Raw genomic sequence first — 26014 nt, forward strand, 5'->3', positions numbered from 1 at the left:
GGGTCTGGCGCTCCTCCGCCTCACCCCACCATGGCTCTGGGGAGGCGCCCGCCATCCCAAGTGGCTCTGCTGTGCAGCCACTTCCCCCTGCCCACTGTCACCTGTCGCTCTGCGACCGCTATGGCAGGGCCTCGGCCACCCAAGAGCAGGACACCAGAGAGACCAAGGGTCCTCCACGGTCCTCGTGCTCAAAGATATCAAAGTGGGCTCCAGGGGCGTGTCTGGGGCCCCGAGCCTCCTTCAGAAGAGGGGACGTTTTAAGTTGGGGTCAAGTGGACATTCTGAATACCAGGAATGTCACCATCTAATTCAACCTGTGCCTTCCAGAAAAATCTGTGGTGGCTACAGTGGACACTGAGGAAAGCAGACTCTCCCAAGAACCTTTAATTAAGTTACTTTAAGTTAGATGAAGTGGAGAGGGATATAAATATAATCAGACTCCATCGTCCAGCCTCGCCCTGGGCCACTGTCCTATGACCCTCCGGGAACCCGGCCTCACATACTGTCCCCCACACTTCTTCTTAAATCTACTTAGGAAAAATATCTGGGCCTCTTTTAAAATTCCCACGACCTTTAACCCCACACCCCGCTGTTCCCCTGCCCATCTGTCACTACGTGAAAAGCACGAAGGCCACACATCCCAACACGAGGAGCAGCCCCGGGTTTTTTCAAGAAACACAAACACAGGTGACAGGATCCCCGCAGTCAGAGGCCTAGGGACAGCCAGCCGCATCCCCTGATTGAGGAACCACCAAGATTTAAGGCTCAGAGAGGGCAAGGGATTTGCTCGGGGCTGCCAGGACGCGCAGTTCCAGACTCGGGTCAAGGGGCACATTCAGTTTGTCCCCAAGGGCTGCGTCCTTCTGCAAACCAGTAAGAGATGTCTGCATACAAGGGACCGGTCCAGGACGTCCTCGCCACCCAGGTGAGGGACAGCCACGTGGCGACGGACAGTGTGCTTCATACCAGGTAGAGGCCGCCGGGGCTGGCAGCGGGCTCTGTGTCCTGGGCACTGTGCTGCTCTGGGGGGCTGCAGGACACGGGTGGGGGTGGCGCGTGGCCTGCCTGCTGTGGGGCCACAGGCGGGTCCCTCTCCACCTTGACGGGGGCTGGCAGCTCGGGGGCGCTGGTGGAGGCCGGGGTGGTGGCGTGTGCTGCTAAGTTGCCACTGGAGGTCAAAGCCGCTGGGTCCTGGCCCACGGGCAGGGCCACCAGGCAGCCCACGGGTCCCGTGGTCACCGTGTGCACGTCCTCCACGCTGAAGCTGCCCGGCGGGAGCACTGTGGCCGCTGTCCCCAGGATGAGGGGGCTCTCCAGACTTGGAGGAATGTCACTGTGGGCCACCAGGACCAGGGGGTCCATGGGCCCCAAGGAGCTGCTGTTAGCTGGGAGGGTCCCTCCCAGGGAGGAGCTCACGGAAGTGACGTCGATGGTGAGGATTCCAGAACTCAGCGCCTCCTCCGACCCTGCGGCCGCTGCACCTCCGCTGGCGGGTGGCTCCGAGAAGAGGGCGGCCAGGTCCAAGCTGCTGAGCTCGCTCTGCCCGGGGCCGCTCAGCTCGCTGCTGGGGGTGAGCGAACTCGGTGCCTCCAGGGGAGGGACCAGGTCTGCAAGAGGAAGGGACATCCGTCACACAGGGCCAGGGGATGGACACCCCCGTTACGCGGGATCTCGGTCAGGCTCAAACTGACGGCCAGAGACCTTCCTGGCCACATCTGCTACCCTCTTGAGCGGCGGCCTGGTGATGGCCAACAGGGGTCCACTGCAGCCAGGACACCAAGGGGACACCAAGGGAGGGGGTGGCTTGGGCATGTCAGGCCCTTCACACACACACACGCCTCAATCGTCAGGCTGACAAGGGTCTCTTCTTTTCTTGATATCAGGGACTGAACCCAGGGTCCCTTGACCCCTGGCCTTGTCCCCAGACCTATTTGGTCTTTTATTTAGACACAGAGTCTCACTGAGTTGCTTAGGGCCTCACTGTTGCTGAGGCTGGCCTCCAACTTGGGATCCTCCTGCCTCAGCCTCCAGGCATGCACCCCGGTGCCTGGCTTAAAAAGGATTTCTCTAGAACAGATGACAGGACGTTATATGTATGGGACATTTTTGGAGCCAGGTTATGTCAGCTCATGTCTTGTCAAAGTGTGTCCCGTTCCACAACGTCACCCCCCTACATCAGCGGGGGCCACCTGGAGGTCAACATGGGGAGTAAAGGTGGGGCCAGGCCTGGCTCTAGGGTCCAAGTTCCAGCCCCACCCCTAAGACCTGTCCTTCTGTCTGGGACTTGGCTGGCCAGGTCTCTCTCCCTGCCTGCCCGTCCCACTTCCAACCCTAACCCGGAGCGCGGCTCTGCTCCTGTCCCCTGCGCCCAGCACCCAGCTCCCTGGCCCCTGTGGACCACCTAACGCTCCCACAGAAATGACGCTCGTGGACCCTCTTGCCCAAGGTCTGCACTTCTGGTCCTGCTCTCTCCACGCACTCGACTGCCCATTGTTCGACTCAGTAACTTAAACAACAAGCAAACCCTTGGAGCAAAACAGTGACATCCACGTAGTCCAACAACCTCTGACGATTGCCGAGTGGAGGTGCACACCACACACCAGGTTGCAGATGCTTCAAGCCCCGAGCCAATAGGAGCACAGGGAGTCAGGGTGGCGCTGACCAGGCCTCCCGCGGACTCCCCCCAGGGAATCTCCATGGGGCTCCCCGGCTGCGACTGTCAGGGGGCAGCTGAGGCTCTGGGGCTGTTCCTCGCGCACGACTGCAGCTCCCGGGAACTCGGGCTTGCAAGACGATGCCCACCACACACCGACTTTCCTCTTCCTCTGGTCCTAGGGGTGGACCTAGGGGCACTGGGCCACCGAGTCCCGGCCCAGCCCGTCCCTGTTGTACTCTGATGCACAGTGGTGCCCTGCTGCTGAGGCCGGCCTTGAACCTGCAGGCCTCCTGCCTCGGCCTCCTGAGTGGCTGGGACACAGCCTAATCCCCGGGGAGCCAGCAACCCCGTCCTGAAGACACCCACACAGCTAGAAGGGACACCTCTTTACGCAAGGGCCTGGAAAGGCCGTGGGGATGACCACCAAAGGTGGAGGTATCTGGGGCGGGGACACACAGCCACCTGAAGACAGGCTGACAGAGCCAGAGGACAGACAGACGCTTACTAAGCCCAGCTGCAGGTGAATCCTGCACTAGACTCTGACAACACGTCACCATGGGAGCTACGCAGACTTCGTCCTTGATTTAAAAGTGACAGACGTGGGCGGCAAAGGGCCCCTCCGCAGCAGTTCCCAAGAGGCTCTGCCCACAGCGGGAGATGTGCCCAGGGGGGTGCTGCCTGCCACCCAGGGCAGTGGTGCTGGAGCACTGGCTAGTAACACACGGCTCAGCCTCCACGGGCCAGGAGCAGAGGCAAACTGTGGTGAGTCAGGACCTCCCCACCAGGTCCTGTCAAGGTCCCCTCCACGTGGTGGCCCACACCTGTCATCCTAGCAGCTCAGGAGGCTGAGGCAGGAGGATCGCAAGTTGAAGGCCAGCCTCAGCCACTTAGTGAGGCCCTAAGCAACTCAGCGAGACCCTGTCGCTAAATAAAATACAAAATAGGGCTGGGGACAGGGGTCGAGGGCCCCTGGGGTCAATCCCTGGGGTCCACGGCTTCTAACTTCACGACCTAGCCACGAGCAGCAGCCTGGCTCTGTCCCTTAGGGTCAGGCACACATCTCGGTGGCACTCTGAGGGACGGGAGGTACAGACCTTGGCGCCGGCTGTGCTGCCGCACCACGTGCGCCTTCATGCTGTGCTTGGAGGTGAAGAGTCTATTGCAGCTGGACACGGGGCAGCGGCTTTTGGGAGCGCCCACGTCCTGGAGGTGCTTCTTGGAGTGAATGTAGAGACTGCTGCGAGCGGAGAACCTAGCACAGCACCCTGGAACAGAGGAGGGGGAGAGTCACACCTGAAGATGACGAGGAACCAGCACACCCCTGTTAGGGAAGGGCCACGAGGCCCAGCTTTTAAGCACCGGTGCTTTGAAGGGACACACGTGGAGTATCCCTAGGGACACCACCACAGGAAGGAAGATCCACAACAAGCCACTTGCCAGGCGCAGTGGCCTACGCCTGTCACCCCAGCAGCTCGAGAGGCTGAGGCAGGAGGATCGCAAATTGGAGGCCAGCCTCAACTACTTAGGGAGGCCCTAAGCAACTCAGCAAGACCCTGTCTCTAAATAAAATATAAAATAGGGCTGGGGATGGGGCTCAGGGGTCAAGGGCCCCTGGGTTCAATCCCTGGGACCAAAACAACCCAAAACAACAGAGCAAGGTGCTCCAAGGAGACCAGAGATACGAGGAACCCTGAAGCCCTGCCCCAGCCGCGTCTCTGGCCTGTGACCTGCCCGAGCTGGCTGTGCGCCCTTCTGTCCCCTCCCAGGGTTGCTGGGAAGGTGGAGTCCGGTCAACTCCCTGCTGTCTGGTGCAGGACACCTGGGTCCTTGGCGTCTCTGCTGAGCTGCTCCTATACACACAGCCGCGGTCCTGGCCTTGGAAGCTGGCCCTATCGTGACAGAGCCCGGCCAACTCCTTCCCCTCACCACCCAGGAGCTGACGCCCCGAGACCAGGTGTCCACAAGGCAGGAAGCGAGGGAGCCAGAGCCGGGGCCTCCTGCTGACACAGTCACTGTCCCCCCACATCCTGACTGCCCTGCCGGAGCCTCGCCCACAGACACAGGGAGGGACTTTAGTGTAGGGCTGGGCTCCTGGTCTGTGAGGACCTCTGGTGACACAGAGCGGGGCCCAAGAAGCAGAGGTGACAGCAGAGCCCCTCAGATGATGGAAAAGGCCCAAGAGCAGGTGGCACTGAGGCAGAGCCAGAGCCACAGGGAGTGGGTGACGGCCTGGCCACCAGCTGTTGTACACCCTTCGCAGGTTCCTTTTTGTGTAAAATGGGAGTGTACGCCTCAAGGGGGATGACAGGGACAACTACAGCATGACCCATCTGCGGAGCCCACCTGGGAGCAACCTCCGCTTGTGGGAGACCAAACATCCTTTCAGTGGCACGTGGAGTAGCCAGGCCTCTGCCCCACGGCCCCGACCCACCTTCCCGTGGGGCTTCCTCACAGTCCCACTGCAGGCCCGGGTGCCAGCAGTGCCCCCACCCAGGACGGGCCCCAGCCACGCAAGGAAGGTCCTGGATCTTGCGCAAGCCCCACCTCCGACCCCCCCAACAGGGCGGCCCTTCCCTCTGTCCCCACCGCCTGGTCCACATGCATCTGGACCTCCAGGCTGCTCAGAGCTCCCACCCTCCAGCGCCCACTAAGCCACTTCCCAGGGATCTGCTGAGTCTCCCACAGAACCTGCCCTCAACACAGGACCCTGGCAGGCCACCATGCCCTGGGCTGGGCCTTCCTCACACACCACCCCTCAGGCTGGCACCGCCCCCAGGGCTCCTGCCAGGGCACCCTTCCACGTCCCACTTCAATCCCAGGACTGTCCCAGGCTCTGACCCCCCAAACCAACAATCAGCCGCAGACACACGGGACGCGCGTGTGCTTCTCGACTCAAGTCACCAAGCCCCACGACAAACAGAGGTCTCACTTGACAGAGACTTAAAGCTGCCTGTCCCAGATCGCACGGCGACTTACGGGGCAGAGTCAGGACTTGGATTCACGCAGACTGGACTCCAGAAGTTGTATATTTTTGGGGGGTACCAGGGGTTGAACTCAGAGCCCTCGACCCAAGCCTTGTCCCCAGCCCTGTTTTGCATTTTATTTAGAGACAGGACCTCACTGAGTTGCTTAGGGCCTCGCTAAGTGGCTGAGGCTGACCTCCACCTTGCGATCCTCCTGCCTCAGCCTCCCGAGCTGCTGGGATGACAGGCACACGTCACCACGTCGAGCTCAGAATTCCTATTTCTCATCACTGCCCTTGACCGCCTCCTGACTGACACTGCTTATTGAGTATCCCGTCCACTTCCATGGTTTTAGCAATGCCTCGTGCGCTGCCCGCTTCTCTTGGTAGCCCTGCCTGCTCCCCGGGCGGCGGCACCCCCCTGCCCCCCAGCACCTGAACTCATGGGGTCAAAGGCTGGTCAAGTGCAACACTGCCAACCAGACCCCTTCTCCCCAACCAGCCCCGCCTCAGTGTCCCCACTTCAGCTGACACTGACTGCAGCTGTGACCTCTGCCCCGGCCCCTGTCCAGCCCAGTGTTGTGGACGACGACTTCTCAGCTCCCAGCTGTGGGCCGCCCTCTCTCTGGCTGCCAGCTCCCTGCTGGGCACAGGCACCTGCCCAGGAGGGCTGCGGCCCCTCCCCTCACCTTTTGTCCTCAGACCCGACCGGGCTGCACCTTGGACGTGGGGCCTCGTCTGCAAACCTCGAGCTCCTGGCTGGGAAGGTCCACCCGCTGCTTCTCCCGCCTCGCACACCTTCCCTGTGCCCGGCTGGCACCCTCCACCTCAGGCTGATCGGAGGCCCTGGCGTGCTCCCCGCCACCCCAGCATTGTCATGAGACCCCATGAGCCCACGCAGCCTGGCCACCCGACCTGTACTGTGTCCACCACGTTCTAAGAGCTGGTCTCAGCTCTGCGCGGTCTCTGCCCTCTCCTTCCCCTTCTCCAGACTGGGAAGGCCAAGCCCAGAGAAGCAGCCGAGGCCACCCATTTGGGGACCTCCAGGTCTGCCCTGGTCTGCTGCTCCCTAGTGCCTCTGCAGCCCCAGCGTGGGCCAGCTCAGCGGGCCACAGAGCAGGTTTCTGTCAGGTGAACCCTGCCCCCAGCACCTTAAAGAAACCCATGGGGCTGGGGATGTGGCTCAAGTGGCAGGGTGCCTTTGAGACAGGGTCTATGCTAAGTTGCAGAGGCCGGCCTTGAACTTGTGATCCTCTTGCCTCAGCCTCCTGAGTCGCTGAGATCACAAGTGTGGCCACTGTGCTCAGCTTACTAACAGCCCTTTAAAAACGTCAGCCTAGGCCAGGCACAGTGGTGCACGCCTGTCATCCCAGCGACTTGGGAGGCTGAGACAGGAGGACTATAGGTTGGAGGCCATCCTCAGCAACTTAGTGAGGCCTTAAGCAACTTAGCAAGACCGTGTCTCAAAATAAAAGGGGGGAGTGCGCTGGGGACATGGCTCAGTGGTTAAACTCCCCTGGGTTTCATTTTTGGTACCTAAAAAAAAAACCAACAAAAAGTGAGTTTAGGCAGGCACAGTGGTGCACACCTGTCATCCCAGCAGCTGGGGAGGCTGAGGCAGGAGGATCATGAGTTCAAGGTCAGCCTCAGCAAAAGCAAGGCCCTAAGCAACTTAATGAGTCCCTGTCTCTAAATAAAATGCAAAACAGGTCTGGGGATGGGGTTCAGAGGTTGAGGGCCCTGGGTTCAATCCCTAGGACACCCCCCGCCCCCCAAAAAAGAGACAGGGCCTCACTGAGCCGAGCTTGGCTACCTTCCAACTGCCCCAAGATTAGCGAGTTACCATTCAGAGCCAGAGCAACATGTCAGATGCGTGAAGAGACATGTTATTTCACAAGAGCCACCAACAGAGCGGGTGACAGGGCTGGAGGCGAACAGGCAGGACCCCTGATCTGGGCCTCCTTCTGATGCTGCTCCCCAGGTGGGCCAGGCAAACCCCAGACTGCCGCCTGCACTCACCTGGCCTACCCCTACCTGAGGCTCAGCTCACCCACGGGATCTAGTGGCCGAGGTGGCCTGGCGCTTCGTTAGAGCTGGGAGTAGTTTGACACGCTACCTTCCACGGGGCACTCGAAGGGCTTGGTGCCCAGGTGGGTGATGCTGTGCCCTTTCAGGTGCTCTGCGCGGGTGAAGGACTTCCCACAGCCTTCCACGGGGCAGGTGAACCTCCGGTCGTCGTCGTGTTTCCTGCAGGGACAGGAGGAGAAGCAGCACAGTGACCTCAGGGGCCCCAGAGGCAATTCCCTGCTTAAATTCTGCAAAATTACATCAAACTATGAGCTCTCTTCACTTAGAAAAAATGGTCAGTACAGCTCAGAAAACCTCGGCCATCTCTGACCACGTGTGGCTTTACTGCCTGGCTCGCTCCACACTCGGCCACTTCACTGGCACGCCCAGGCTGCCCCCGAGCAGCAGAGTCCCACTGCTTAGAAATCCCCCTGTCACCAAGCCACAGAGGCAGCAGAGGTGGGCACAAGGCTCAGGCTGTAAGCTGGAGGGTCCCGTGTCCCTTCCTAAGGATCGCTCTTCCATCAAACCTCAGGGCCCAGCTGTGCAAGCCCAGACACGTCACCCACTCCGAGTCTCCCTGGACATCAGGGACAGAGACAGCAGGGTCAGCGCTGTCATGAAAATGGAACTCGACACCCGTGTGAAGTGACAAGCATCCCTGGGACACAGGCCCCACGAGTGTCAAACTTATCCTACGGTGTCCAAAAACACACAAAAAATCATTGTATGTAAAAGATGACAATAAAGAACACGTAGGAAATCTGTCTCCAGGGGGTGAGACTCTGAACAATTTTCTTCACAGTTTCCCGATTTTCAAAAATCCCTACACACTGGTTTTTTGTTTCGGTTCCAGGGATTGAACTCAGGGGCTCTCGGCCACTGAGCCCAGTCCCCAGCCATATTCTGTATTCTATTTAGAGACAGGGTCTCCCTGAGCTGCTGAGCACATCACTGTTGCTGAGGCTGGCCTCCAACTCACGATCCTCCTGCCTCAGCCTCCTGAGCTACTGGAATTGTACGCATGCGCCACCAGGCCAGTTCATACTGAGCATTTTTTTAAAACCACCTAAAATAGCTCACCCGCTTTCTGAGCTGCCAGCCCCCCCAGTCAGCAGGCCTACCTTTTATGCCTCAGGAGTTTGGACATACTGGTGAAGGTCCAGCCGCAACTGTCCGAGTCACATATAAATGGCCTTTCACCTTGTCAAAGAAAAAAAAAATTGCAAAGCAGGGTCACGCACCCGAAGGATCTCAGAGGGGACTGTCACCCCAGCACCCGTGGGGCGCCCGCTCCTACCTGTGTGGCTTCTCAGGTGGATCTTGAGGCGGCAGGCTTTGTCGTACTGCTTGCTGCACCCGGGGAAGGAGCAGGGGAAGAGCTCCTGCTCCCTGAAGTGCGCGCGGCTGTGGGAGAAGAGGGCGCTCACCGTGATGAAGGTCTTCTCGCAGCCTGCACAGAGAAACAGCCCGCTCTGGCCCGGGACCCAGCACACGGACGCTGCCCACAGCCTGGACACTGGCCTCAGCCCGGGACACTGGCCTCAGCCCGGGACACTGGCCACAGCCCACAGCCTGGACACTGGCCTCAACCTGGGACACTACCCACAGCGTGGATGCTGGCCTCAACCCGGGACACTGCCCACAGCCCAGATGCTGGCCACAGCCCGGGACATGCCCATGCTGAGCAGACAGGGAGATGGTGACTCAAAAGCCATTTCTAGAGTCCTGACTGTGACCGGGGACATATGGCCACGTGATGGCTATAGAAAGGATGGCCACGGCAGCCACTTGCTGCACTGTGACTTGGATACAGGGAAACTAACTGACCAAGGGCCCTATGGTCACAGCCATCGGAGGCCCAGTCTGTCGCGCTGATCTGCAGGCGGGAGTCCTGCCCTCCACGGACTCAAGAGCCACTGCTGGTCCCCAAGAAAACCCCAGGAAAATTAAGCGCCAGTGGACGTGTCCTGCCCGCCTGCCCACAGGCTCGGCTTCCTGGGCCTCCGCACTTGGGGTTCCTCTGACAGTCCCCCCTCCCCGTCTCCGTGTCCCTCCCCGTTCCTCAGGTTCCTGCTCGGCTACCTTCGTCCCCACTCCACCCTCAGTGCCTGGCGGCCTCGCCAGCTCCAGGGGCTGCCCTTGGCCATCGCTGACCTCCCCAGCCATGTTTGACAACCAAGCTGGGCTGCTGCCCTGTGGAGGCACCTGTCGGCCCTTCCCGAGCCGAGCGAGGTCTGGGAGCGAGGGCAGGTGGCACCGCAGCGCCCTGAGCAAGGCCGCCTGGGGACCTCCTTCCAGCTTCCTGTACCCAGGCAGCAGGGACCTTCCTAAGCCCCAATGTCCCCTCCATCACACCCTCCAGTGTGCTGGGGTGCATTCCCTCGGTCGCTCAAGCTCATCTTAACGCGACCCTCTGCCTTGGCAAGGTCCCCCTGTCCCCATCAGCACTGCCACCTCTGGACCCTACCTCTATGGCCACTGCTATCTGGGGTCCCCACCATCGCCCTGGCTCAGGCTATGGAAAAACTCCTGGGGCACCTGATGGCGCTGCGCTGGCTGCTCTCTGTGCCTACCAAACCCCAGTGAGGAGCTAGTGCAACCCCAGGGTCCTTGGCCTTGACCTGCATCCCTGAACCACAGGACGAAGCTCTTATCACAGCAGGGTCACAGCCACCTCCAGCTTCGAAAAGCTGATTCGAAGGCTAGGCTGGGGCTCAGCGGTGGAGCGCTTGCCTCGCGCACACGCAAGGCCCTGGGTTCGAACCTCAGCACCCCACAAAAATAGAGAAGAGAGATGGAGGTGCTGCGTCCAGCTACAGCTAAAAAAAAAAAAGATTTCCAGCCGGTGGGATAAGGGTCTCCAAAACAGGGCGCCCCAGGACCTGGGGACGAAGTGGCACTCTCAAGATACTTGAGTCCTAACACACTTGATACCGCCTGCGTTCCTAGGTCTGTGGGATCTGTGCTCACGACTCACATGCGAGGCACTGGCTCAGGTTATGTTTGAATGAACGGGATGGGAAACGTCCTGTGGCCACTACCTGGCGATCCCACAGCTGCCATGGTCACCACCCCCCGCCCAGGCTCTGAACACAGGCAGACCCTGCTTCCCTCCAGCCCACTCCTTTCCCACACTCCTGTCCTCTGGACCAAGAGTGTTCTCCTGCCTACGCTGGCTCAGAGGTCACTGTGTTGGTGTCTTAGCGTTTCCAGGGGCTGCAGGTCCACATGGTGGGGGAGAAAACCTGCAGGGGACATCACCCTGCCCGGTGCTAGAAACCTGCATCCTCATCTGCAAGAGGAGGAAACCTCTTACCCTTCACAAAGCGCTGAAGTGCAGTGAAAATAACGTCAAAGTCCAAAAGGCACAAGAAATGGGACACACCAGACACCTGCAGCAGGTGACTCCCTCGGTGCAATAAAGTGCTGTCCCTGGCCTTGTTCATCTGTTCCTCCAGAACAACAGTGCACCCGTCCATGTTTCTAAACAACACACCTAAGCCAAATAAAGCTCTGACTGATAACAAAACCCCAGGACACGTCATCACTCTCACTAAAGGAAGCCTCCTCCCCAGACGGCCGAGATGGCGGGTGCTACCTGGCTGCAGCAATCCCGCAGCAGGGCAGGGTTAAGATTTCCAATGGAACCGGGCCCGGGGGAGAGCGCACGCCTGTCATCCCAGCAACGGGGAGGCTGGGGCAGGAGGATCTCGAGTTGGAGGCCAGCCTCGACCACCGAGCAAGATCCTGTCTCTCAAGGGCTGGGTGTGGGTCCGTGGTCAGCACCCCTGGTGCTTTTGAAAGAACAACCTTCAAGTGCAACCCCAGCGAAGGGTCCCCGCCGGCCACCCCCAGCGGCGCGGGTCCCGCGGTTACCGGGAAAGTCGCACTTGTAGGGCCGCTCGGGCTCGAAGTGGCTGCGCTGGTGCGAGCTGAGCTTGGCGTGCGTGGGGAAGCGCTCGGCGCACACCTCGCACTTGAAGAGGCTCTCCTGCTCGTGGCCGCGCATGTGCGCCTTGAGGTTGTACACGGTGGTGAACTTCTTGCCGCAGCCGCCCACGGGGCAGCCGAACGGGCGCAGCTTGTCGTGCGATTGCAGGTGTCGCTTGAGCTTGTAGGAGGTGGTGAAGGCCCAGCCGCAGCCGTCCAGCGGGCACTTGAAGGGCCGGCGCGCCTGGGGCCCGCCGTGCGTCAGCAGGTGCACCTGCAGCTGCTGCTTCTTGGCGAAGGCCAGCGCGCACTGCGGCTCGGGGCAGCGGTAGCCCGGGGGCGCGCGGCGGCCGGCGGCGGCGGGGCCCGGGGGCGCGGGCGGGCGCGGCGCGGGCGGCCCCGGCGCGGGCGGCGGCGCCAGCGTGAAGACGCCGCGGTCGAGGCGCACGAGCAGGTCCCGGCGGTCGAGGGCGACGGCGCCGGCGAGGGCCGCGCCGGGGGCGGCGGCCGGGACGGGGCCAGGGCCGGGCGGCTCGGGGCGGCCGGTGGGGCTCGCGCCGGGGCTGGGCTCGGCCTCCCGCCTTCCCGGGGCCTCGGCGGCGGCGCCGCGCGCCACCTCCAGCAGCACCACGAAAGCGTCGCCGCCGTCCTCGGGGGGCGGCGGGCTGGGCCCCGGGGCCTCCTCACGCCGCGGCTCGGGCCCGCCATCTTCCGGGCCCCGCAGCAGCAGCAGGCGGCGGCGGCCCGGGCCCGCGCTCAGGGGCGGTCCCGGGCCGCGGCGTAGCCGGCCGGGGCCGCCGCCGCCATGTTGGCCTCCGCGCGCGGCCGGGGCGGCGAGCAGGGCTGGGAGGTCCATCTTGGGCCCAGCAGCGGCGTCGGTGCCGCCGCCTCGCAGGAAGAGCGGTCCGCCCCTCCCGGGCATGCGCGCGACGCCGAGTGGCCGCCGCCAGAAGAGGTCGCCACCAAGGCCCGGCGCGGAGGACGGCCTGGAGTCGAGCTCCGAGCCGCGCGTGCGCCACAGCGAGCAGGGGGCGTGCCGCGCGGGGGCTGCTGGGCCGTCGTGACGTGCGCGCGGCGTCGCGGGGCGGGGCCGGAGGCTGAGGGCGGGGCGCCGAGTGGTGGGGCCTTGCGCGTGGCGCCGGGGAGGGGGGCGGAGTGGGTTGCTGTGAGTCGGGCGCCGAGTGGGGATGCCATGGGGCCTTGCGCGAGGCGCCGATGGGCGGGACCGTGGTCTTGTGGGCGGGGCGCCGAATGGCGGGGCCCTGCGCGCGGCGCCGGGGGACGGGGCGCCAGTGCCTGTTCCGTGGGGCCGTGCGCGCGGCGCCGGGGGGCGGGACCGTGGCGTTGTGGGCGGGGCGCCGCGGGGCCGTGGGCGTGGCTCCGGGGGGCGGGGCGTCCCTTCTGCGCGCTCGGCTCTGATGCATTGGAGGGCGGAGGTTCTGGGTCTGGTTAGCGCAGGCCAAGGGATTAATTCGGACGCTCGCACAACGTCTGGAAGCGTTTACTGGGCTTTGTGACTATGAGCTGATTCATCTTCACACTCGCACGTACGAAGGAACAGGCACAGAGAGACTGAGTGTCTTGCCTGAGGTCACACAGCCAGGAACTGGCAGTCAGAATGTACAACTGTCCACCGGCTGGACAGCTTTCTCAGGAGCTTGTTGAAGCTCACTCCAACCCCCCCGGCTCCCAGACCTTTCTTGCACTGCCCGAGAGCCTTTCCTGGCCCGCAGGGCCTCCCTGATGGGACTCTGCTTAGGTGGCCAACTGTATAAGTCCACACAGCCTCAGGTTGCAAAATCTAAGTTGCTTCATCCTCCCCGGCCACCCTGTCCCTCTCCTCCGTCTCCTACCGCTCTTCTCCGGATTCCATCCAAATTCGCTGTGACCACCACTGAAATCCAAACTCAAAAAAGTAACCGAGTAGCTGGCCTTCAGCCTCCCCTCACCCGACTGCCTCCCACCGCACCTGTTCTACACAGGGCTCCGATTCCCACCCAACTCCTGCATTGGTCACTCCCACCGCTACAGAACCCCACTGCCCGGCTCCCCACTCACTTCTTTCCAATTTTTCCAACAAGCCCACCTGGTCCCTGCCTCAGAGACTCTGTGGCGGTTCCTTGGATCCTCCTGGGAGGCTGTGCTAAAGTTCTGATCCAAAGTCCATCTTTACCCAGCCCCCGCTTTCCTTCCTTTGACACCCCTCTCATCATGCAGTTGTATTCTGGGTCCCTCTCTCTGCTCCTTCACCGTCTATATCTCCCACTCTGAAATGAAGAAGTGGAGCCTGGTGCGGGTGGTGTGCAGATCTGTTGTACCTCCAGCTCAGGAGGCCGAGGCAGGAGGATCACAAGTTGGAGGCCGGCCTCCTCAGCAACTTAGCAAGGTGGCCTAAGCAACTCAGCGAGACCTTGTCTCTTAATAAAATATATTTTAAAAAAGGGGGGCGCTGGGGATGGGGCTTGGTGGTTAAGTACCCTGGGGTCAATCTCTAGTACCAAAAAAGGGAAATTTTCTGGAAAGATACACAAAGTGCTTCTAGTGTGACTCCTTCTGAAGTGGGGTGGACACAGGCACGTGTATTTAACACACTTTTTATGATTAAAAATATTTTTCTTCTATTGCAAATACTGTGGTAGTTCCTCGGAAAAATGAAGCATTAAAATCACCCCAGGATTCTGCCATCAGACCTCTGCATGTATCTACCCAAAGAATTTAAAGTAGAGGCTGGAACAGATATTGATATTGATACATTGATATTGCCACATCGCGTTCCCCGGGAAGTATTATCGGCAGGAGATTCTCAGATACTGGAGACTCCAGTAAGAGTCAGGGGAATTTCTGTGGGTTTTTAGGCAGAGGTGGGACATTTTATAGAGATTTCTCTACGAGCAGAGTCTCCAGGATATGGTGAGAATGGAGGCAGGGAGGCTGGATAAGAGGCCCCTGCTAGAATCTAATCAATACCTGAGCTCATTAGTGACACAGAGGAACCCAAACAGGAGGAGGCCAGCTCTGCACGGATTGCGGGCTCACAGAGTGGACGGTCTCCTCTACCATCTGCCATTTGGCCAGAGTCCCAAAGCAGCTGGGCTGCCCTGATCGCAGACAGGAACATTCAAAACTGTGAGCCAAAATAAACCTTCTCTATTTATATGTGACGGAGCCTGGGGTGCTTCATCCTGGTCACTGTGAAGCCGGCTAATATCCTATCAATGATCCTCCATGAGGATCAGACTGTAAATAAATTAAATGGTTATTCAAGGTTTGGTGTCTCGTTAACAAAGCCTAATGAATTTCTTTAAAGGAAAGGGGCCAAGTGTCATTGGTGCCTCAAGACAGGGAAGGAGCCAGGCACCATGACACAAACACACCTGTCATCCCAGCAGCTCGGGAGGCTGAGGCAGGAGGATCGCAAGTTGGAGGCCAGCCTCGGCAACTTAGTGAGGCCCTGAGCAACTCAATGAGACCCTGTCTCTAAATAGAATAGAAAATAGGCTGGGGACGGGGCTCAGGGGTTAAGCACCCCGGATTCCATCCCTGGTGCAAACACACCTGGAAATGGAAGGGGTGCGGAGTTCACCCCAGGGACCCACACCCTGCCTGGGAGACACACGGGTCCCCGGGAGAGCTCTCGAGGGCCCCTGTTGGAGGCTCAGGCCGGGTGAACCCCGGGGAGGACCCTCCCTGTCCTTTACACCCCAGACACCTGTCCATTTCCCTTGAGGGTCACTCTGCTGCTCGGGTCCCCCAGCCTGCGATGTCAGGTGCACACAGTTCTCTGTCTTTTCCTTTATTTCCTGTCCTTCTCCCGAGCTCCACCTGTGTGTCCCCAAGCCTGGGGCACCGAGGGCCGGACAGACAGACAGAAGGAGAAAAATGGGGGGTGGCAGATCAGATGACACAATCAGCCAGAGAAACCTCCAGGGGCGTTCGCAGGAGCTGGTTGGTGACCAGTTTGGCCAGGGTTCACGGTTGGGGACGCCCCACGCTGGTGTCCATTCCGTAACCCTGTCCTCCCCCGGGCTCCCAGCCAAGCTGTGTAGTCTTGGCCAAATGGCTTCACCTCTCTGGGCCTGGACGGGTTCGTCTGTGTGATGAAGTGGTCATGGTCCCCCCAGTCCAGGACACTAGAGGGTGACACAAGCCCTGTGGCCCAGAGGGGACATACGCAGGGGCTGGGAGGGTGGGGACAGGCCGAGGAAGGGGTGCTGGGGTGTCGCCCTCTCAGGGCCGCAGGGCCTGCTGCAGGATGCCCTCATCTGCCACCGGATGGGGCAGCGTCACCTCCAAGCCGTCGCTCTCCCGCATCGTCTGGCAGATGATCTCATAGGCCTTTGGGTTCCCTGACCAGCAGCGCCGGGCCACCTGGAGCAAGGGGAGGTGGCAGGGGACAGTCAGGGCAGGTGACGTGTGGTGGGGTCAGCAGGGGCCTGGCTCAAAGGCCGTAAAACGCTGATCCTATGGGACACGTCCCCCTCCTCCAACGTGTTGCCAAGGTCCCACCTCCCTCCCTCCCTCCCCCTTCCCCTCCCTCCCCCTCCCTCTTCCCCTCCCTCCCCCTCCCCCCCTCCCTCCATCTCCCCTCCCCTCCCTCAATCCCCCTCCCCCTCCTCCTCCTCCCCCTCCCTCCCTCTCCCCTCCCCTCCTCCTTTCTCCCTCTCCCCTCCCCCTCCCTCCCTCTTCCCCCTCCTCCCCTTCCCCCTCCTCCCCCTCCCCCTCCCTCTCCCCTCCCCTCCCCTCCCCCTTTCTCCCTCTCTCTCCCCCTCCCTCTCCCCCTCCTCCCCCTCCCTCCCTCTCCCCCTCCTCCCCCTCCCTCCCTCTCTCCCCCTCCCTCTCCCCCTCCTCCCCCTCCCTCTACCCCTCCCCCTCCCTCTCCCCCTCCTCCCCCTCCTCCCCCTCCCCCTCCTCCCCCTCCCTCCCTCTCTCCCCCTCCCTCTCCCCCTCCTCCCCCTCCCTCTCTCCCCCTCCTCCCCCTCCCTCCCTCTCCCCCTCCTCCCCCTCCCTCCCTCTCCCCCTCCCCTCCCCTCCCCCTCCCCCTCCCTCCCTCTCCCCTCCCCTCCCCCTTTCTCTCTCTCTCTCCCTCTACCCCTCTCCCTCTCTCCCCCTCCCTCCCTTCCTCTCTGTCCTCCCCTCCCCCTCCCCCTCCCTCCCTCCCTCCCTCTCTCCCCCTTCCTCCCCCTCCTTGGTACTTCTCGGGTGTTCTGTCCTCAACACCAGGGTAATGGGACTCAGGACTCCTAGGGACTCAGAATCAAGGGGTCGTTGGAGCCTCTGGGGTCAACACTGCTGAGCTCCCTACCAGGTACGATGCCTCCCGAAGGCCACCCTGGGGACCTGGGTGCCATGTGCAGGACCAGCCCTCTTTCCCATCTGCCCAATTCCCCCCCCCCCCCGTGGGCCTCCTCCCCTCTGCTGAGGGCCACTTCAGGGACTTGCCCTCTTCTGAAACGGAGCCACCTCCTCCATCTCTTAAGAGTGACCTGACTCCACCTGCGAGGTCTCAGTCAACCAATGTCCTACCAATGGCCTCTGAGCTCCCCGGACGCTTTGCTCACAGCCTGGGTTTCCTCTGATCTGGCCTCTGACCTCCAGTGTGAGCTGACCGTCCTCTGGGTTCCCTGAGATGGTCCTGGAAGGAATCCAGCCCCTCCCACCCTGAAGCTGTATCACAGCCAAGGTGGGTCACCCTTGTTCAACCCAAGGGCCAAGCTCGCGTCAGGACCTGCCTAAGAATGAGACCCTCCAAGATGGGCGCGGTGACGCACGCCTGTCATCCCAGCGGCTCAGGAGGCTGAGGCAGGAGGATCGAAAGTGGAGGCTAGCCTCAGCAACTTAGCCAGGCCCTGAGCAACTCAGCGAGACCCTGTCTCTAAATAAAACAGAAAAAGGGCTGGGGATGGGGGTTCAGGGGTGAAGCGCCCCTGAGCTCCATCCCTGGGACCAAAAAAATGCAGCTACGTGGTTGAGTGAGGTCCCTCCCCAGCCCCAAGTGAGACCTTTCAGCACTGGGGGTGGCTCTGCCTGGAGGAAGGGCTGGGATTGCTGGGGCCACCTCAGAGACAACAGGCTGGACTGAACAGGCGAGATCAGCATCAGAGACTGCAAAGAAGGTTCTAGAAAAGGTCTGGAGTGACACTGGAGTGGCCAGGAGGGCAGGAGGAGCCCCGAGTGCTGGAGAACTCTGGCCCCGATCTGCAGTCTGAATCTGCTACGGAGGTGAGACCTCAGATGGGGTAGAAGAGGAGCCGGGGGTCCGGGTGGTACTCACGCCATTGGAGACGTCCCAGCTGAGCATCGCTCTTGCTTTCTGCTCGGCCTCTGGGGTCCCATCCAGCACAAGGCCGAAGCCCCCGTTGATCACCTCTCCCCTGCAAGAGGCCGAGGGGTTCTGAGGTCACTCCCTGGACCTGGCCGCACAGGGAGCAGGCAGAAATGTGTGTTTCCAAAAGCGCTGGCTTCTGGTGTCAGGGTAGGGGGAACCCGTGTCACTCGGGGCTCTGGAGCATGCAGACCAGGGGACAGAGGGCCACCAGGTACCAGAGAGGCAGAGCTGGGGGGCAGAGTGGCCACATCCTGGCCTCTGAGCTGGACCAGGAGGCCCTGAGGTCATCTCCAGTGAGATGCCTCACCCCTGAGCCCCCGTCCCCAGCCCTTTTTATATTTTATTTAGAGACAGGGTCTCACTGAGCTGCTTAGGGCCTCGTTAGGTTGCTGAGGCTGGCCTCCAACTTGCTATCCTCCTGCCTCAGCCTCCCGAGCCACTGGGATGACAGTGGCTCACTTGGTGTCACCTCCTGCTTGAAGTCAGCAGGACCACCCAGTTGGGAGGCAGCCCCTCTCCTTCAGGCTCGACCTCTTCCCCTGCAGACTCAGCCTGGCAAACCCAGGACTGTGAGGGCAGGCTCCCAGGAAGGAGGCAGCTCTTTTGGGCTCCCGAGGCTCTGCAGCCCATGTGCTGAGGGGACCTGAGCTCAGGTCCTATCTTCCATTATTTAAAGCCACCTGACCCGGCCACAGCTCAGAATTCCATCTTCCCTGGGCAGGCGGCCAACCAGCCCTCTGCAATGCTCAGGGAAACTCCATGTTTGCAGGACTCAGCCCAGGAGGACGGGGGATGGCTTGATCCCGCCAAATCAGGCTCAGAGGGCAATTCAGAAATGGCCCCAGGAGCTGAGCCTGGGTGGCTGCTCTGGGCCCTGAAGCCACAGCGCCCCCTGCTGCTCAGAGCAGGTGCAAATCCTGCCGTGCGGTAGGACTGGGGCAAGGCGGACCCCAGATGCTCCCTGCCGCCCGAATCCACGCAGGCGCAGTTCATCAACCTCGCAGCGCCTCGAGGCTACGTTCCTTCTTCCAGGCGCCTGCCATCCCAGCGGCTTGGGAGGCTGAGGCAGGAGGATGGCAAGTTGGAGGCCAGCCTCAGCCACTTACGGAGGCCCTAAGCAAGGGATTGAACCCAGAGGCGCTGAACCCCTGAGCCCCGTCCCCCAGCCCTATTTTGTATTTTATTTAGAGACAGGATCTCGCTGAGTTGCTTAGGGGCCTTGCTAAGCGGCTGAGGCTGGCCTCCAACTTGCCATCCTCCTACCTCAGCCTCCCAAGCTGCTGAGATGACAGACGTGTGCACCACCACGTCTGGCTTTGGGTATATCATGCTTTCAAGAGAGGCTCTCAGAGGACACAGGAAGACCCTAGACGCTGACCTGGAAAGGGTGGTTGCTGTTCTTATTGGGCACTTACAACAGACCTTCACGTCCTAGGTGACAGGTGTGACCCAAAGAAGTGGAGTCCCCTGTGCAGATTTCCCCCTGATAACGCTATCCCAGCAGCCCCCAGCCCATCCTCTGACCCCTTCTTACCAGCCCACGCCCCCTCCGTTGTGAAGCGCGACCCAGGTAGCTCCACGACAGGCGTCTCCTACGAAATTCTGCACGGCCATGTCTGCAGAAGCAGGGACAGCACACGTCACTCTGTCCACCAGACCCCATGTCCCTCTGTCCAGTAGGCCTGAGCGCAGGCCAGGCTCAGGATGCAAGAACATGGTGACAGCTGGGCCAGTGGGAACCAGGGACCGGTGGCTCCGGGAACAGCCATGATTTGTGCTGGCAGAGCCCCAGCTGAGCAGGAGGCACCAACAAAGATCCAGAGTCTCCTACGATTCTCCTCCCTAGTCCTGAGCCCCAGAGCCCGCAGCTCGAAGAGAACCAGCCGCAGAACCCACAGACATCTTAACCGTGGAGACCCAGAGTCAAGGAGCCTCGCCCCTTCCCTTAAAAGAGGATGAGGGGAGCCGGGCGCAGTGACTCACGCCTGTCATCCCAGCAGCTCGGGAGGCTGAGGCAGGAGGATCGCAAGTTGGAGGCCAGCCTCAGCACATAGCGAGGCCCTGAGCAGCTCAGCGAATCCCTCTCTCTCAATAAAATAGAAAAAGGGCTGGGGACGGGGGTCAGGGGTGTGGGGCGCATGATCTCCAACTGAGCATGCTCAGAAGGGCGCCCCCTCTGAATGTGGACAGGTCTTTGAATTTGCATGAGGTTCCCTGATCAATCAAAGTCCCTGGATTTTTCTTTTTCTTTTCTTTTTTTTTTTTTTTTTGGGTCCTACAGGGGAATTGAGCCCAGGAGCGCTACCACCAAGTGACGTCCCAGCCCTTCTCCTTTTGAGACAGGTTCTCCCTGAGTGGCGGAGGCTGGCCTCCAACTTGCGATCCTCCTGCCTCAGCCTCCCAAGTGGCTGGGAGGCCAGGCGTGTACAGCTGCGTGATTGTGTGTGTGTGTGTGTGTGGGTCCTCACCTGCACAGAAGGCAGAGCCGTCGTAAATGTTGGAGGTCTCCCTAAACGGGCTGTCAGTGCCACTGACGTCGTGGTGGTCACGGCTGAGAACCACGGGTGCCTGGGGCAAAGGGAGGTGCAGGACGTGAGCCACCAGAGGCAGAGGGCAAGGGTCGGGCTGTTCCAGATGACCCCCTGGACGGCAGGCCTCACCTTGACCTTCCCGCTGGCAATGGCCTGATTAATGGCCACAGCGATGGCCACGCGGCCCTTCTGGTCCGAGTAGAGAATCCGTGCCTGGGAGCCCACCACCTGCAGGAGGATCGGGAGAGACCCTTCAGCAAGAGGCAGGACCTGGGGGCGAGCTGGCGTCACCAAGCCACCGTCCCCAGCAGCCTGGAGGCCCCTCTGATCCCTAGACAAGGCCCCTGGCGTGTGGCCTGAGGGGACCCCAGATGGCCCTCTGAGGTGCGTGGCAGACTGGGGCGCACCCTCCCCTCAGCCCCTGGCCACCGCGTGTCCCCGTGAGGTCTGAGCTGCCCAGGGGTGAGCCCTGGATCTTGGAGACTCTGAGAGCCCGACTTCCCCGCGCTCCAGGGAGGTGACATTATGGGATTAACCTCCCCCCTGCGATCCTTTCTTTCTTTTTTTTGATACCAGGGATTGAACCCAGGGTCACTTAGCCACTGAGCCCCGTCCCCAGCCCTATTTTGTATTTTATTTAGAGACAGGGTCTCCCTGAGCTGCTTAGGGCCTCACTAAGTGGCTGAGGCTGGCCTCCAACTTGCGATCCTCCTGCCTCAGCCTCCTGAGCCGCTGGGATGATAGGCTCTTTTTGATCCCCGCCCCCCAGGAACTTCCTATTTTTGAGGGTGACAGTTGATCTGCTGCCAGGGGCTCTGGCATGGTCACATGTGGTCCTGTGTCTGTGCCCTGTGAATGCTCATGGAAGCAGAGCCCCAACTCAGCCTCCCCCAGGACCCTCCAGTCCTCCCCTGGGAGCCCCGAGGGACACCCTCACCAGGTGGTGCTTGGCCGCCTCGCGGATCCAGCGGACATTGTCCATATATTGTAGTTTCACAGACTCCGTCGTTGCTGTAGAGAGGAAGTGGGGTGTTGTGGGCAGAGGGCGCCCCTGCCAGAGTCCTGGGCCCTCTTGGTCCAGGCTGCTTGCTACAGACGCCCGCTCTAACTCTGTCCCCAAATCCAGGAGTCGGGGCCAACCGTACCCTGGAACCTCCGACACGGTAAACCTTTTTGTCTACCACGCTGATTTTCTCAGGCCTTTTGTCACAGTACTGCAAAGCTAACCAATGCACTGGCTTCCTGTTAATTCCACCCGGAGGATCCTGACCCGCACAGCGGAGGACATCTCCTGGGGACAGTGTGCACGTAGGGCCGACCTCCCCCCAGGACATTACCTCCTTCAGCGATGGCCTTCTCCAGCACAGATGTGGCTTGGCTAGCTGATCCGTGACAGCTAGGTCCTCGGGGTCCCCGGATGTGCAGACCCAGCGGAAAGGCCCGAATCCCTGGGAAAATATGTCCCTGCAGGGACAAATGTCTCTTCAATGGGGGGGTTTCCCAGGCTGATGGCACTTCTGGCCAGGGCCAGGGGTGTGATCCGGGGTCACGCCATCCAGAGGGACTAGATGGAACAAGGACAAGCAGAATTCGTCTCAAACTGCCATGGGTGATTTTGGTCCAAAAAATTCCACGTGGTTGTTGTAAAATGATGGGAAAACCCATCACCAGGTGCGTGAGCCGAGAAAAGAGCCCACGTGGGCTCGGGTGCTTGCCAGGCTGGGTGGGGGCACCTTCCCTGGGGACTGTCCCCCTGCATTCCTCCCCAGGCTGAGCCCACCTTTCTGTTTTAAAAAATATTTTCTAGCCGGACAGGGTGACCCACATCTGTCATCCCAGGGGCTCGGGAGGCTGAGGCAGGAGGATCGCAAATTGGAGGCCAGCCTCAGAAGTCTGTGACAAGGACAAGGACTGAGGACGGTTCAGCGCTCGGCCCTGGGCGAAGACTCCGCAGGGCCGCCTGGGGCTGCCTGTGCCTGCGGTGACCTCTCTCCAGGGCCACGAATTCCCACATTTGTCCCCAACAGCACCACAGAGGCCCACTTAGGGGACAGGCTCTTGGAGTCTCCGGGGATCAGAGGAAGGGACCTCAGTGTCCTGCCCCTTGGTGCCCGCCTGTCTCCTCACCAGGTCCTGACAGGTTCCTTGTCATCGTGGGAACCCTGTGACCCGGTACCTGGCTGCTTTGGGGTTGCGTGAGGGTCACAGCACATGACCTTGAGGGTGGTCGGTTGGACCCAAACGCCACCTCCCAGGCCCTGAAAGGGACTGGGGTGACATTGGATACCCTGGAACTGGTGGCCACCCCGTCACTTACCCCATAATGTGCTGGACGTAGGAGGGGTAGCGAAATTCCGTCTTATTGGCCCCTTTCTTCTCCACATCTGCTCCTACGGACAGAATACCCGCCCCCGGGGTGAGCACTCACATGGCCACCACATGGTGACATCAACAAGGGGCCCGGGGAAAGGCTGGGGAAGGATCATCAACGTGATTCTTTTTTTAAAAAAATAAGTCTATGTACAAATACAGCCAATAAACCCTGTGTTTCCATATAACTATAATGCACTAATTAAAAAAAATAATAATAATAGCAGGGTGAGGTCGCACACGCCTGTCATCCCAACAGCTCAGGAGGCCGAGGCAGGAGGATCGCGAGTTGGAGGCCAGCCTCAGCCACTTCGCGAGGCCCTGAGCCACTCAGCGAGACCCTGTCTCTAAATAAAATAGAAAAAGGGCTGGGGACGGGGCTCAGTGGGTAAGCGCCCCTGGGTTCAATCCCTGGTTAATAATAATAATAATAATAATAATAATAATAATAGGGAAAGGGAGGCCTCCAGAGCTGCTGGGATGACAGGCGGGCGCCACCTAGCGGGCCCCCCGTGCATCTTCGAGCACCTTTGGACCCTCTGCTCTGCGCACAGGGATCTCGTGTCTTAGAAAGAAGTTTGCATCTTGAAGGAGGGAAATTGCAGAGTTGGGGACAGAAGCTCATCCTGAGTGTCCCACCTGCTCTCTGACCAGCAGTTAATGTTCTTTAACTACGTGGAGAAACTGAGGCCCAGAGAGGCCCAGCTGCCCACCTGGGAGGACCAGCTTCTGGGAGAAAGGCCTCGGGTAGAGGCTCAGGGGAGACTCCTGGGGCGCTGGCTGGGTGGCAGGAGGGGACCCTCCTGGCCCTCCCCTCTGGCCTACCTGCTCGCTGAGCCTCTAGGAGGAAGGCGTTGCCATAGTCCCAAAAGAAGAAGTTCTCCTGGGCCAGATGATTGATGGCCGAGACGTGCCTCCTCAGGCTGCAACGGAGGGGGCCTTGGCTCCACCCCGTGTCCCCGCCCTCCAGGCCCCGCCCACCGAGCCCTCGGGGTCCTTCCAGGGTCCACGCCCTGCAAGATGCCAACGCCCCCAAACCTCCCCCGACCCGATGCATGAGCTGGGGTGTCCCCGTTGTCTGTCTAAACCCTCCTCACTCAGGTGACAGCCCCCAAGCAAATACTTCCTGGTCCCCAAGCTCATAGGGGACCAGAATTAGCACTACTGTAGCTGGACATTGGGCGGGGATTTTGCAAAAAAAATTTTTTTCTGGTCCCAGGAATGAAACCCAGGGGTGCTTAACCCCTGAGCCCCGTCCTCAGCCCTTTTTATATTTTATTTAGAGGCAGGGTCTCCCCGAGTTGCTTTTGCTGAGGCTGGCCTCCAACTTGAGATCCTCCTGCCTCAGCCTCCCCAGCTGGCCTCCAACTCGCGATCCTCCTGCCTCAGCCTCCCCAGCTGCTGGAATGACAGGCGTGCGCCACCGCGCCCGGCTGCAAATCTTTTCTTTGGTCCCCCAAGCATTCCCGGAGTTAGGGTGAGCCCGTGACCCCATCTGGCTGACAGGAGGCAGAGAGTCAGGGAGGTTAAAGTCCTGCCCAGTGTCCTGCAGCTGGCCACTGCTGAACCAGGGGACAGCCTTTCATAGTGGGTGGAGGGGGTGGGCTGTCCCTGCCCGAAGGTCTAGCTGTCCCCCTACCCTCAGCAGCCCTGGGCCTCCCCCACCTCTCCTGGACCAAGCCTTTGAACTCAGCAGGGTTGGAGGCCATGAGACTCTGAGCCTCTGTGAAGCCCAGCTGCACCGGGTAGTAGCCACCGTTGAAGGGGTTGTGGCAAGACGTCTGGTCCGAACCTAGGTCCACCAGGAGCTCCCCTGTGGTGTCCAGTTCATGGACCAGGCGCTCCCTGGGGGAAGGGGTGGGTGGTCAGCGCAGGGCGGGTGTGGCTCCCAGCCTCGGGGGTTGGAGGCCGGGTTGGAGGCCAGGTTGGAGGCCGTCCAGAGAAAGTTGCACCCCGGTTCCCACCCATGCACCCCGCCAGCAGAGCCCACCATCCCCTGGTGGGGACCAGTGGGAAGGCTGCTGGGGACTTGGGAGAGGACAGGGACCATCCGTCTTGCAAATATCTGATCGGCCGAGGGCCGCTGGCAGGATTGGGTGCGGAGGATTTCTATGGAGGAGTCCCTGAGGGTGCCCAGCCCGCCCCTCGCTCACCAGAGATCCACCACGTTGCCATGGTAACCGAGGCTGAGCACCTCCTTCTTTTTTCTCGCTTCCCTAGAAGGACCCCAGAGCAGATGGCAAAACCGAGCGGCCCACAGCTGCCCCCCAACAAACTCGCACACCTCCCCTGGGACTCTGTCCTCTGTTCAGGACACACAGTGTATATATATGGAACCCCTGAGCCCCGTCCCCAGCCCTTTTTCTATTTTATTTAGAGACAGGGTCTCGCTGAGTGGCTTAGGTCCTCAGCTAAATTGTTGAGGCTGGCCTCCGACTGGCGATCCTCCTGCCTCAGCCTCCCATCTCTGGGATGACAGGTGTGCACAACTCTTTACTGAGGGTGTACGCTAGACAGAGAGAAGCCTCTGGCAGCCAGACACCTCCTCTTCCTCCAGAGGGCGCTGTGGCGCACACCTGTCATTCCAGCAACTGGGGAGGCTGAGGCAGGAGGATCGCAAGTGTGAGGCCAGCCTCAGCAATTTAGAAAGATCCTGCCTCTAAATTAAAAAAGGCTGGGATGTGGCTCCGTGGTAGAGCGCCCCTGGGTCCCCTCCATGGTACTGCCAATAGATAAATATCCCTCCCATGATGTGCCACCTGTGGCCGGTCCCCAGGCCACCCAAAGCAGCCCAGCCTCCTGCAGCTTCTCACCTGAGCCTCTGGATGCACTGGTCCAAGCTGTCAGTCACTTCCATTAGCCAGCCTTGCTGGTGACGTTTGACAAGAGCTGCTTTATCAACCTGGCGCCGTGAGACACAAGGCCACTCGATGACAGCTCCCTCTGGACGGCCTCCAACCCGGCCTCCAATCCCCAAGACACACCACCCTCCACTCAGAAGGTGCCCTCGCCCATGCCGACCACTTGCTCCTGTAACAGGCTCAGGTGACACAGCGAGGTCCCTGCATACTGTTCCTCCTCCTGCCTCCCTTCCCAGCAGAGCCCAGCTTCTGTACAGGGTGACCCCACACAGCCCCGGGGACAATCCCACCCGCGGTAATCACAGAACA

The 26014-nt window shown here is 60.7% G+C and overlaps 2 protein-coding genes across 10 annotated transcripts in view; both read right to left on the reverse strand.

The window, feature by feature from the left end:
- Window positions 1–12555, reverse strand: part of Zxdc (ZXD family zinc finger C) — a 29841-nt gene extending 17286 nt beyond the window's left edge. For 3 of the 9 annotated variants that reach the window (XR_011705564.1, XM_071605942.1, XM_071605941.1), the window contains exons 1-6: window positions 11565–12555; window positions 8986–9138; window positions 8810–8888; window positions 7735–7865; window positions 3751–3921; window positions 967–1607 (exon numbers count right to left, since the gene is read on the reverse strand). Coding sequence is in view for 8 of the 9 variants with exons in the window: in XM_071605942.1 (XP_071462043.1) it covers window positions 967–1607; window positions 3751–3921; window positions 7735–7865; window positions 8810–8888; window positions 8986–9138; window positions 11565–12540 (2151 nt within the window). In the remaining variant the exon portion in view is untranslated. The remainder of the gene's footprint in view (window positions 1–966; window positions 1608–3750; window positions 3922–7734; window positions 7866–8809; window positions 8889–8985; window positions 9139–11564) is intronic. The other 6 variants (XM_071605944.1, XM_027931818.3, XM_071605943.1 and 3 more) reach the window with 2 other exon arrangements.
- Window positions 12556–15471: 2916 nt separating this feature from the next.
- The window catches only part of Uroc1 (urocanate hydratase 1), a 23954-nt gene continuing 13411 nt past the window's right edge, over window positions 15472–26014 (reverse strand). The window contains 12 exon segments of the mRNA XM_071605948.1: window positions 15472–15986; window positions 17890–17989; window positions 19478–19559; window positions 20412–20511; window positions 20604–20702; window positions 21412–21485; window positions 21812–21848; window positions 21851–21938; window positions 22792–22864; window positions 23670–23767; window positions 24510–24689; window positions 24998–25060. Of these exon segments, the coding sequence (XP_071462049.1) occupies window positions 15846–15986; window positions 17890–17989; window positions 19478–19559; window positions 20412–20511; window positions 20604–20702; window positions 21412–21485; window positions 21812–21848; window positions 21851–21938; window positions 22792–22864; window positions 23670–23767; window positions 24510–24689; window positions 24998–25060 (1135 nt within the window). The 3' untranslated portion in view covers window positions 15472–15845.

Source organism: Marmota flaviventris, chromosome 20 (genome assembly GCF_047511675.1).
Source record: "Marmota flaviventris isolate mMarFla1 chromosome 20, mMarFla1.hap1, whole genome shotgun sequence".
In the NCBI taxonomy this organism is placed as follows: Eukaryota; Metazoa; Chordata; class Mammalia; order Rodentia; family Sciuridae; genus Marmota; species Marmota flaviventris.